General features: G+C 39.2%; 1 protein-coding gene across 1 annotated transcript in view; it reads right to left on the reverse strand.

Moving 5' to 3' along the window:
• The window catches only part of TAFA1 (TAFA chemokine like family member 1), a gene marked incomplete at its 3' end in the record, with an annotated part of 226,185 nt that overhangs the window by 41,499 nt on the left and 172,086 nt on the right, over positions 1-12,600 (reverse strand). Inside the window, exon 2 of the mRNA XM_082004575.1 lies at positions 2,237-2,377. Coding sequence (XP_081860701.1) covers positions 2,237-2,377 — 141 coding nt within the window. The remainder of the gene's footprint in view (positions 1-2,236; positions 2,378-12,600) is intronic.

Below are 12,600 nucleotides of genomic sequence, written 5' to 3' on the forward strand. Positions count from 1 at the left end.
CTGTGGGTCTTACCAGTGACTTCAATGGAACTAGCTTTGCGCTTTTATATTAGCCATTGTTTTATCCTTCCTTCTTTCAAAATTCCAGACAATAACATTTCTTTTTATTATAATCCTGACAAAGCAATTAGGCTGCAGTCCACACCTGCACCCGACATTTTTTCTTAACACAGCATTCTTTGAACTCCTCTTCTCTGAACAGAATTATGAGATCTGAATTAATGGTGTCTCTCTGCTCTACCTGGTACCTCTCTTTTTCATGACCTGCTGAAGAACATGAAATTCTTCAAGGGTTGTACAGCTAAGACCAGCGGTAGGTTTCACCTAGGGTTTTATGAGTCTGCTTAACAAAAAAGAAAAGTTTTTTTTTTTTAATCAGGGTAACTAAGCAATAACAGAATGACAGAATGTGGATTAAAGCATAATCATTCACAGGTGGCTTCATAGCATGTTTTCAGTCATGAGGTCAGAAGCTGAATCGCATCCCAGTGTAACAAGCTATGAATTACTGCCTCATAATTAAAAATATTGAAAGGATTTTAATAATAAATACATAAATAATAAAACATTTTCTTTCTATCCTTAATATATAAACTGCATATGTACACACCACAAATACTCACTGAGAAAACATGAGGTTCGCATTCCTCCAAGACACCCCCAATCTCTCACCTTTCTAGTGTTGAATGTGAAAGCCTCTGAGCTTTGCCTACACAGCCCACTATGCCCACCGGCGCTCCTGTCTGACTCTGGGCTACAGCTGGAACAGCCCCGGCTCCCTCGCTACTGCCTTTGCAGCACGTGATTGAGGAAAGCTACCCAGAAGGAGCCATTTTCCCCAATGTTCGCTTGTACAGCTCCCCCCTCTCGCTCACCTGGGGGGAAGCCGAGTGCCACATGACAGACCCAAAGAGAAAACGTCGCGTGCTTCCAAAACCTGCAGCTATGCCACCACCCCTGGACATCCAGCCACGGGAAGGATGAGGAGAGCCCCGGGCAGTGCCCACCTCAACTCTATGCAAAACAACCCCCGGCCCTTTGAAGCACCTTCGGGCTGTGGGGTGGTATAAAGAATGGCACCAGACGTTGACCACAAAACATAGTGGGGAACTTTTATGAGATATTCTGTTTCACAAAGCTGCTGCACAGAGGGATTCTGCAACATGGAGCGGCTTGTTTGGCAAGGGTAACTGATGGGATTAGTACCACTTCTTCCCCGTGCTCTTATGTGATTTATATTTTGCTAAGCACTTCCAAGCCGTGTCTCTCTCCCGGATTGCTGCACGGTTTCACCTTGCAGCAGTGGCAGGGGAACCCCGGAGAGGAATACACGCTGTGGAGCTAGACCTGATATGAAACCCAGACACAAATGACATGGTGGATTTCCTTCAGCAAAAAAATCCCCATGACAAGAAACAGCACCAGTGGTTTCAAAAGACAAAGATTTTTTTGCAGCTTTCTGTAATGTTTGCTACAGCACAAGACCACAGGATTCATTTATTCATCTTTTTTGTCACTGAATTTTCAAATGGCTAATTAAATCGAAATGAATGACTGTTGTCTTTTGAAATATTTATGAATCAAAACTAATGTGGCACCGGGAGGACCATGTGAAGTGACGCAAGAGATAATTTTGCCCATTAATTTATTAAGGGCTTGATCCTGCCACAGAATCTGTTATACTTATCTAAGTGCCTGTACTGAATGCTATACTCTCTTTTTTTGTGAGTAAATCTTAACGTGATCCATGTGCACTAAACCATGCAATAAAGTAGCAGGCAAGATGGTGTAAATATCACAGAATCACAGAATCACTAAGGTTGGAAAGGACCTTCAAGATCATCAAGTCCAACCATTAATCCACAGCGCCACCACGTCCCCTAAACCATGTCCTGAAGCGCCACATCCGCACGTTTTTTGAACGCTTCCAGAGATGGCGACTCCACCACCTCCCTGGGCAGCCTGTTCCAATGCCTGACCACCCTCTCAGTGAAGAAAATTTTCCTAATTAATTAATATATTAATTAATATATTACTATATTAATAAATTGTTAATATATTAATATAATAAATTATTACTATATTAATTAATATATTAATTGATATATGCTTATGCTTATAGATTTTTCTATTTTGTTAAATAGAGAACACAACAAAATTCCTACACATAATCTATGGACTTAAAGCTATTTCCTGGATGGTACACAGAGACATATATGCAGGAGGAGCTACTTGCCGTCAACACAGGAAGGTCTGTTTCTTGTAGTCCCAGCCACTTTCCCAGGTAGACAGGAGCATTTTACTGTTTGTGATCTTTCCTCAATTCGGTTCTTATTACAGCATCTGTGTGCTGCTATAACTTCACACGTTCCTCCTTCTGGCAAAAAAGAAAAAAGAAAAAAAGAAAAAAAGAAAAAGAGAATATTGACACTCTGATTAGAAAGAGCAGCAGTGGCTAATCAAAGCACCCAGGTGTGCTCCTACCCATGTGTCGGCACAGCTTCTATACGGGTGGGATTACAACATTATTTCTTCCATTATGCGTGCTCCTGAATAAGCCAGGTGCTGCTATACTTCAGTTTTAATAGGAAATGCAGATAAATGACCCTCTACGGTAGAAATAGCTTGCCTGTCATATTAGAAGCTTCTCTGACATCAGCAGAATTTTTGGCCTAAAAAGGACTGTGTCAAGGTCTGGGCCTGAAGAAATGTAGGTAACATACTGCAGTAAATGTGCACCAACGTTGGCTGATTTAATGCTTGTAATATTGGAGGCCTCTTCCCCCAAATACTGTCTTGTACAAGGGCAGGGACTAAGGGAAGGCTAAGGGAATCCGTCTAGAAATAAGCTTTTTCTCCAAATATTTGATTCTATACCAGTACTCAGCCCTTAGAGAATGACAATCAGCCTCTGCAAATTACGGGATGGTCCAGCAGCACTCCCCTTTGCTACCCCACTCAGTAAACTGGCAGCTTTAAGGGCAGGAATCATTCCTGTTGTGCGCAAGATCACCAGGTTTAATTTGTCTTGTCCCTAATTCCTTGTTCTTTATGAACATTTGCAATGGTTTGATTAGGTGGAGAACACAAAGGAGTGATAGACAGATAGTTGGTGACTTAAGGTTTATGCGTACTTGGTGTTCGTGGCATATGCTATGCACAGAAATGAAGTGTCAAGTGTATTATTCCGATTCACCTTAGCAGCGCAGTGCAAGGAGATGAGACACCACAGTGGGATAATGCACTGCCCAAGTAATTTCTTGATTCCTCAGTTCAGATTGTATTTAGCTCATAATCACCAAGTATTTAATAGTGCCAGTCTGTTCCCCACAGATATTTGGCTACTTTATGAAATCGCGGCATAAATTTGGCAGGATTTGTTTAAACTTAGCACAAAACATCGTGCACAGCCTACTAAAGGGCAGTATGTGCAAGAAGGTTGGCTAGGTTTGCTAGAAAAGCATTCTTGCTTTATGCCACTATGAAATGCTAACTGTACATTGTTCTTACTATAGCATAAAAAGCGTTATTCCTGTCTTTGGTTTTCACTCTTCTTTTGGAAACAACTTCGGGAGCTTTTGAACACTATGGTAACCCTGCAGCCAGGGAGGAGAATAAGCAGCGTGGAGATGCTGATCCATGTCTGGCTGTGAACAAGGGATTTCAGAAGAGGTCTGGGAGTCCAGACCTTGCGCAGGAGCGAGTCCTGTTACCTGGTGATTGTACGAATGAGCTATTTCTGTAGTGCAGTGTAGGTAGATGGGCAGGGAGGAATCTACCTTGACTGTATGCTGTTAAGGTCATATGGTGGTGAGCTATAAGATGTACCCATAGTATTAAGCGGTACAACAACTACCACTGAACAGGGGCTCCACGAAACATGGAAGTGTTTTATAATATTAAATTTTCAAACCAGACATTCCAGGGTGAGTCAGTGGATAGAAGCCTGTGAACCTCCATTAGGCGAAATGAGCTTAGGTTGTGTGGTCATAGGGTCAAGCACTGATGAGTTTGCAAGCATGAGACAAGACTAACTCTGCAATAAATGTTTAACTCATGTGGAGAGAAATGCTGCTTCATGTATTTGTTATTAGGTGCATTTGGCCTTCTGACACAAGCTTTTTGAAAGTCAATAGGTACCAGAGAAGAGAGATCCCAACAATTCAGAAGGCCATCATCTGACAAATGGTCTCTTAAGTGTCTCTTAGGAGTAAGAGGAATTGTGACAATCAACTCAGCCCCAAATGCTTGCATTTTTCTATGAAGTAATTCTTCAGACAAACTCCCTGTTCCCCCATCCAAATCATATTGAAAGCAATGAAAAGATTCTCATTGGTTTAATTCATCTTATGGTCATGCCCTAAGAGAAGAAAGATTTGTGATTTTATTGATTACAACTTCAACAATAAAGATAACGTATGCAGTAATAAGCATTTCTAATTTTAGACTACATAGAGTGTGGTAAATATCTGTAAATAAGGTAAATGCTTAATTTTCTCTATTAATTTGTTGTATAAGTACTAATAACCGCATGAGCTAGTCTTGCTTATTTCGTTACCTATTCAAAATAATGGGTTGCGGTGGATGAGCTTTATAACACCTTTAATTGTTATGTGGAAGCTCAAGATCCTGCAGCAATAAAGAATTTAACTTGAAGTTTACAGTTGTTTAGGAGTGGCAAAACATAATGAAACTATAAAAGCAATGACAAAACACTTTTTTTACCACTGAACGGTTAAGTACACTAATGGGAACTTTTTCCTGCATGGACTATAACTGTAATGCAAATTATAATAACATTAATAAAAAGACCCTTCCCAGTGCTGACATAGAAGAAAAAAAAACATCTCACATGGAGAAAGTTATGCATGTTACATACCCAGTTTTCCTGGAAAATTTGTTATGTGGGATCAGATTTTTCTGTTAAAGCGTGTTTAACACGCTGGATAACGTTGCATGCAATGTGTTTTGCTGGTATGCATTTTAGCCAAACATGCATACATGTTAGACTTTTTAAAAGCCATATATGAAATAGGAATAGATAGTGGTACCAGACAAATACAAATGGACCCAGCGAGACTAGGAAAAAACCTAATTGAAAAAGCACACTCTCGATTATGTTAGTCACAGAAATATATATACCACAAATATACTGGGGGACACACACACGCTCAACTTAAATCTCTATTTCAGCTGTACAAATGAGGAAACAAGTTAGAGCGGGGAGAGGAACAAGAATCAGTCTTTAGTTTCCACTGAAAACAATTTTAACGTGTTCAGATGTATATGTGAAGCACCTTTTTATTCTGTGAATTTTATTTTTTATTTCCAACTTCCTTCTTTGGAGGGGAAGGGGGCCAGGGGAGGCAGAGCACCAAGAGATGCTGTAATACTGACATCTGAGGACTTCTGCTCCTCAACCAGTGATTTTTTCTCACTGGTTCTACTAGATTATGGGAAGACCTGGCGAGATGTTACAGTGCTGGGAGTCGTGAAAAAATTTGAATTATTGACCTGATAGGCTGTCAGTGCAGCAAAAGTTTAAATCCTCGTCATAAAGAATAGAAATGTCTTTTTTTAGAAGCTTATGGTCTATTGAGCTAAGGTAGCTTCTGGCTTTGTTTCCACAATAACAGCCTCATCCAACTCATTCAAGTTGATCGAGGATTTGCTGTTGATCTTAAAAGGAGAGATAAGGGCCCCAAAATCCTCTAAGCAAGTGTCTTCTGAATGTTTTGTTGAGAGTTACATTTCATGAAGTGGCTGCTTTATCCACCTGATAATAAAAATAGCTTATGTTTTTTTAATTCCCTCCTGCCCCAAGAAAATAAGAAAAAAGTTTAGAAATGAAATACAAACTTGCAAATCAGGAATAGTTTTATTGTTTCTTCAAGAATCTTCAGAGGTAAATGGCTATGTCCTAACATGACTTATGTCCTCTTCACACCAAACATTAGCAGGACTCGGCAGTAAGAACAGCTAACCCGTTCTGAGTGCTCAGTTCACAGGATGCCCTGAACTTTGCGTGAAGGAAATGTGATGCCTACCAAAGCAAGAGGGAAAGAATTGGCTGCTGGGAAGGATTCTGGGCTGTTGAAGATGGCAACTGTCTGTGGCATTATGTCTCTGCTCATATTTCCGAGCCTTCCAAAATGTTCTGCATAAGCTTAAAATATGAAACTGTAGAAATTATCCATAATTCTTACTATAAAACAGGGACAACCATTTGTTACTCCTGCAAATGGTTTAATTCTAATTGGAGGGCACCAGACTCCTGAAAACATGTTCATTTTTATTTCTATTATTAAGCCACCTTGAGCTAACACACTGCAGAGTGAAATATTTTATCATAAGAAAGAACCTATTGTGGATGGCTGTGATTTAAAATATCTAATCATCTATAGGGTCTGAGTGCACGCCTGGCAGAAGCCAAAAAGCCATCTTCTAGTAATCTCTGTTTTTTATACCTCTAGCTGAGACGTAATAATAAAAGCATATTTTGCACTTCAAAATTATAACTCGCCTCTGTATTCTAGCCAAGCCTGAACTTATCAGTAAACAAACATAAAAAAGGCAAACAGCAATACTGATTTGTGTTATACATTGTGGAAGTCATTAACTATGACTCAGGTAGCAAAACTTATATGTTCTGTCTTTGACAGTGATGACAATTTAATAGTATTTGACTCTGCTGAGTTACATGGAGCATCCTGCAGCAATGAGAGATGCTGTTTATCAAAATGATAAACATGTTTTCATTTCCTCCTTGGCTGCATGTATGTGATCAGAAGTCTAAGGCCATCAAGAATTCACTTATTCTGGCCACCAGGCAGACATTAAGCTATTCAGGACCATCTGTGCTTGAAATGAGTTCCACTTAATGGACCTTCCTAGGGCAGGTCAGTCATAATGAATGCATGTGTGCATGAATGCTTGAGCAAAGCATCACTTAGGTGAGACTTCTTGGGTTGTTTGGCAGAGGCACAGACGGTTGATAGATAAGAGATGCCTTTTTTGGGGGGGTCGTACGCCCAGTGATTTTAGAATTCAGGTGGTCTGTTACATTTGCTTCTATCTCATCGTCAATGCACCACACAACCTGATCGAGTTGAAGGTTGTTGTAAGAACTTGTTCATGTTACCCACAAAAAAATAGTCATACCCAAACAACTTCCTCGGCTTTGCTGGTCAAATTTTGCCCTGTGTTACAGCATAAGCAACCCACCATGGGAATATGAGCAAAGGAAATCATATGGACCAATTCCACCAACATTTCCAGACAGTTCATTAGAACTATTACTGTTTTTTCTAGCTCAGTTTGTTTATACAGCCTCAGCTAGAGAGTCTATGTTCCAGTGTTGTCATCCTGTTTGGGGTCATATACCCAGTGATGTTATTCTGATAAATGCTTAAGTATATGCAGATGTTGCTAGACCTAAGAGATCAGAGAAAGCTTTAAAGAGAATTGAAGTTCTTTAGACTTCAAGCAAATGTTTAACATGAGAGTAAAAATTCTTCAGGGACCTGAAGACTTTCTGAAAAAGTGCCTACAGAAAGTAATGGGTAAAAAAAAATTGCACCCTTGCCACCTCATGTCACTGTATAAACATCCTAGAGAAAGAAAAGGCAACCCTGTGATAGCCATTTTTACATTTGCTAAAAAGAATTCAGATTTGGGGCCTGCAGTTTGAAGAGTTTGCAGTTCGAATAAGCTTTGGAAACTTCCCAGGTATAATTAATACATTCATAAGCTTTAATCAAAATGTTTATGCCAGCTAATGTGCCAGAACTACCGACTACACTGCACTCAGGGGAAAATACTATACTCTACTTTACTTTAAGAAATAATAAGCCACTACTATGTTACTAACAAAATAACATTTTTGCTTCTGACGGGAATATGTAACAGATGGAAAAACAAAGTCCCATGCTACTCCACGAGCCACTTCATAAGTGAACAAATAAAAGACTCCTCATACCCACAGTGCAATTACATTCTAATTTTTGTTTTACGTGTAATCCACTGACACTCTGTATCTGCTCCAGAAGGAAAAGGATCAAGCTTACAGGATGCATTTCTGCACATGGAGAGTGGCAATGGCTGCAGAGCGATCAGACGGGGCTTAGGGTTTTCACTGATTTTTAAGAGGTCTTAGGCTAACTGCACCTCAGCTGCCAGATTGCCATCAGGTCCAGCGAAGTTACAAAACAGTTGAATTTGCCCCATGAACTTTAAGTAGCACAAAGGTACCATCAAAAAAATGGACCCAGGTATAAAAAGTTAGCATTAAGCCATACTTAATTCTTTCTCATTACGATAACTGACACAAATAGATTCATGGGCTACTCATTATATATGGAGTTACAGTAACCGTGGGAATTTGTCATGCACCACGCTTTCTCTGCAAGCCTCCTGGTTATATACTGGATTTTTTTTTGCCCAGTGGGTCAGAATAGACCGCAGGGGTCTGTTCCCTAAATTTATATTGATATTTTCATTAATATTAGGTATTTACATTGTTCATTACATGGGATATATATTATTTTCAGTTTGGGAAGGTTCTATGCAACTGCAGCAACGCAAGTGATTCTCGCTGTGGGTCATTAAGTTTTAAGTTGAGATACTATTATCTCGAATGTTGTTGCTGTGAAAGGGTTCTGGAGACACACGGTACATCCTCTAAAGAAAACACTACTTGTTTACAAAAGACCAGAACAAGTAGTTTCATGAAGAGTGGAGTGTGGTGAGCGAAATTGTGTTTCCCGTGGATTTGCACCTTGTGGTTCATTTTGAACGCTTATTGAGCTTCTTCTGATGTCTAAGTCACTTAAAAGAGGACTCATGGAGGACACAGCTCAGCTGGAAGCCCATGGGGCTCCTCCCTGGCGGGTGGTGCAATGGTCCTGTTCAGTTCAGGCCCCGATTGCTGCATCACTGATGCCATGACCCTGCTTCTAGTCAGATGAGAAATGTATTGTCTTGGTTCACGTTGACCCATTGCACACATGATCAGAGCCTGGAGAAGAACTGCTGGACAAAGCAGGTCAGCTACAGTCCAAAAGTTTTCCATCCAACGCCAGAGGTTTGACAGACTCTGGAATAAATTTAAAAGCTAAGAGGGGCAATGGGCATTCAGCACAGGCAACTCTGGTTATTTATGGTGCTATAAGCTAATTTTCTAAGAGCAGTTTTGACAGAAAAGGCCATTTCCATTAAATCAAACTTTTACACAAAAACCCATAACAAAAGAATTTCTAGAAGAAAATAATATCTTTAAAATATTTTGTTGAGCAGAATGTTAATATTTCATTTGAATTCCAACTCTTTTTTTTCTTTTTTTTTCATATTTTATTTCTCATTCAGTATAATAGGGGAAGCAGGGATATGCAAAGCTCTAATTAGCACATGGATTTGTAGTCTTTTATGGTTTTCTACTAATGCTGTCTGCCATCAGCCACAGGAGGCTTTTTATCCAAGAGATTTACAGATTCTTATACTTACACCCAGAACAGACTCTGATCCTCAAGAACCAGATCCTCTGGTTTATTCACAGAAATTAAAAGTAAGTATTTTTTGTAAAGGAGAAATGGTACGGATTCTACTCTTGAATTCACAAAGAAAACCCGGAGCACACCAGTGTATGAGATGTGGGTGGATCTAGGGCAGGCTTATGGATTTCCATATCAAACCAATATACACATTAGAGAATAGGTCTTTCTACTAAAGAGCCTTGCAAATTGATCTCCTGAGAAATTTTGCACAGGACCTTATTCTTATGCATATTTAAAAAAAAAATCTTTTAAAGATGAATCAAAGGAAAAATGGTATCCAGCAAAACAAGAGTGTCTTCTAGCAGCTACTGCCTCTGGCACATTGCATCTCACGTGGCAATGCAATAGCCAGCCTTGGCTGGAGTTTTCAAGAGGACAACAGGGCGAGAGTGGCTGGAGAGGAATGCCGATGAGGAATTTGCTTCTAGCTGTTATTGAAGCAGAGTTACGGGTAGTTTTAATTACGATTTTGCATGCACCTGGACAGTATACACATACACAAAAATGACAAGAGTTTATGAGAAAATCCCACCTATTGTGTGTGTGATGCTGTTCCTGATGGACAGCAGAGTGAAGGCAATAAGGCAGTGCTGCCTGCAGAGGACCATACGTATACCCCATACGTTTGATTGCTTTTTTGTCACAGCAAGCATTAAAAGCAAATTGTAACAGGTCTTGTTCACATTTTTGTATTGATGAACTGCAAAAAGCAGATATGTAACTCATGAGGCAGCCAAGAATCCAATGTTCTCTTAGTGGGGATCTTCAGTCTTTTAATGAGATTCTTTTACTTCAAAGTGAGATCAACTTACAACAACTTGGAGAAATGGAGGTTAGAATTTAGAAGTTTTGGTGGGATTTACAGCTCTGGAATGCCATTAAGAGATGTATATAAAGGGGCAGAACTTTGAAAATTCAGAAAGAGAATAATGTTATTTTTGAGAAATAACTTAAGTTCTGTATGAAAAAGTAATAGGCATTATGACTCTAAATTTCATTGACTTTCAGTGATATATGAGAGTCCTAAAGGTCTATATCACTTGTAAATGGGATTTCTTGGTGTAAATGATGTAGGCCTACTAAGGCTGAGTATAAAATCTAGAAGTATCTTTAAAAAAATCTTGCCCTTATTCATTTGGGTGGTTTAGAAAATTTAATACTTGATTTGTCAGAGAGGATAAAAAAAAAAACAGTTTGGGCAAAATGGATGTAATATGCCTGTACTGAAGCAGTGCTCCTCCTATAACTTAAACTGCAGGCAGCAGTATAAAACTAGAGATAAAAAGACCTACTACGCTGTTCTGATCATTGCTTTGCAGCTGCACAATTCTTCCCCAGAACAAATTTTCTAGGTAACGAAGTTGTGGAGAAATGAACGTTGCTGCTGCTGAATAGAAATGAATGTTTCCCATGTTGGCATCTCCAGTCCCTTGTCAGAGCACGGTGAAAATCCAAAGTGGAATTAGGCCTGAAAATATCCTAACAACAAAATTTGGGTGAACCACAGAATATTGTTCTTGGGGCCTCAACATATTGTTCTGCTAACTGCTGCCAGCAAAAAGCATCCAAAGAAAGGATGTTAAGTTAAATGAGTCTTAGAAAAGGCACACAATGAAAGAAAGATAGGATAACTCTTTTCAGATGGAATAATTAGACTGATAAGAAATATGTGATTTAGGCACGGCTGCTGCTGAGAAATGAACATAGAAGTGTGCATAAGAAGTAGTTACTAAGAAAGGATTTAGAAATTATTCTATGTCAACCATGCGAGCACTGTTTGGTCCTGCCAGACTCTCGCTCTTGCAAAACAGGCTTTCCTCAAGCACCTTGATGTTTCCAGATCTCCAAAACTGCCTAATCATTTATTAAATGTCTTTATCTTCAGCCTCCTCTCCAAATTGGGAAACTGTATTACTTTCCTCACCAACTTCAAAAGAGACCCAAAATTGCTTATTACACTCATAATATGTCCTTTATTGTTTCATATGATACACGAAAATATCACACTATTAGGATTTCTGTTAAATATTCACAAATGAATCTATTGATTACAAAGAAGATCAGCAATAACCAACTTAAAAACCAGGCTTTCAGTTGAGACAAAATGATGGAAAAGCAGAACAATGCTCTTACATACAATATGCTATTCATATTGTCTTTTGATATGATTGCTACAGATAAATTCATCCCCAGATAATTTTATCCACTAAGGTGATTAGCCTATGGAGAGTCTATGATGTGTTTACTGAGCAGAGTAACATAGTTTATGGTAATGCTCTTGTCATGCTTTATAAATATGTGAGATGGTTTTTATGAAGCAGTTAGATAAAGGGTGGTGAAAGTAATGTGATCCATAAAGAATGTACAGTGATGAAGAGCTAGGATTGCAGAAATACTATATACAGACTGATATAGAGAATTATACCCAGCGCAGAAGCTGCATTAATCTTCCAAAGCATGACAATAAATAAAATAACAAGGAGGAACAGGACTAAAAGAATTTGGCCAATGCCTAAAACTGAGATGTTATGGTGGGATCAAAATGAAGATGTTTTGAATGGGATGTCTTACAGATGAGTTTTCCTGCTACAGTGGCAGTAACATTTTTGTCAGCGGGGTTGACCATGTGTTACAAAATCCATGAAAAGGAAAACAAAGGACTATAAGTTACGGCATATGTAATGAAAATGTCACTGTACAGGTGTTGTGTGCCACGAGCAGCAGCAGTAAATTCTATACTCTGCTGCAGCTAAGCAATGTCAAGCAATCATTTCTTAGCCATTTTTCAGTGGACATATGTGTACATTATCCCACCCCATATATTCCTAGAGTCGTTCACACCATGACCACCAGCAGCTGGTCCTACATTTGAGTAGAAAATTATGCTCTTGCGAGGAACTGACTGCGCAATGGTACAGAAGGACAAAAGGAAGCGAAGGAACAGAAGCAATCGGTTGTTTTTGCATGGAAAGCGTTTTACAATGAATACATTATCCATAGCAGAAGAACCTGGTAGTCTCCAGCCTAAGGAATTTATAGCACACTCATT

The sequence above is a fragment of the Phaethon aethereus genome (genome assembly GCF_964289735.1).
Source record: "Phaethon aethereus genome assembly, chromosome: 11".
NCBI lineage: Eukaryota > Metazoa > Chordata > Aves > Phaethontiformes > Phaethontidae > Phaethon > Phaethon aethereus.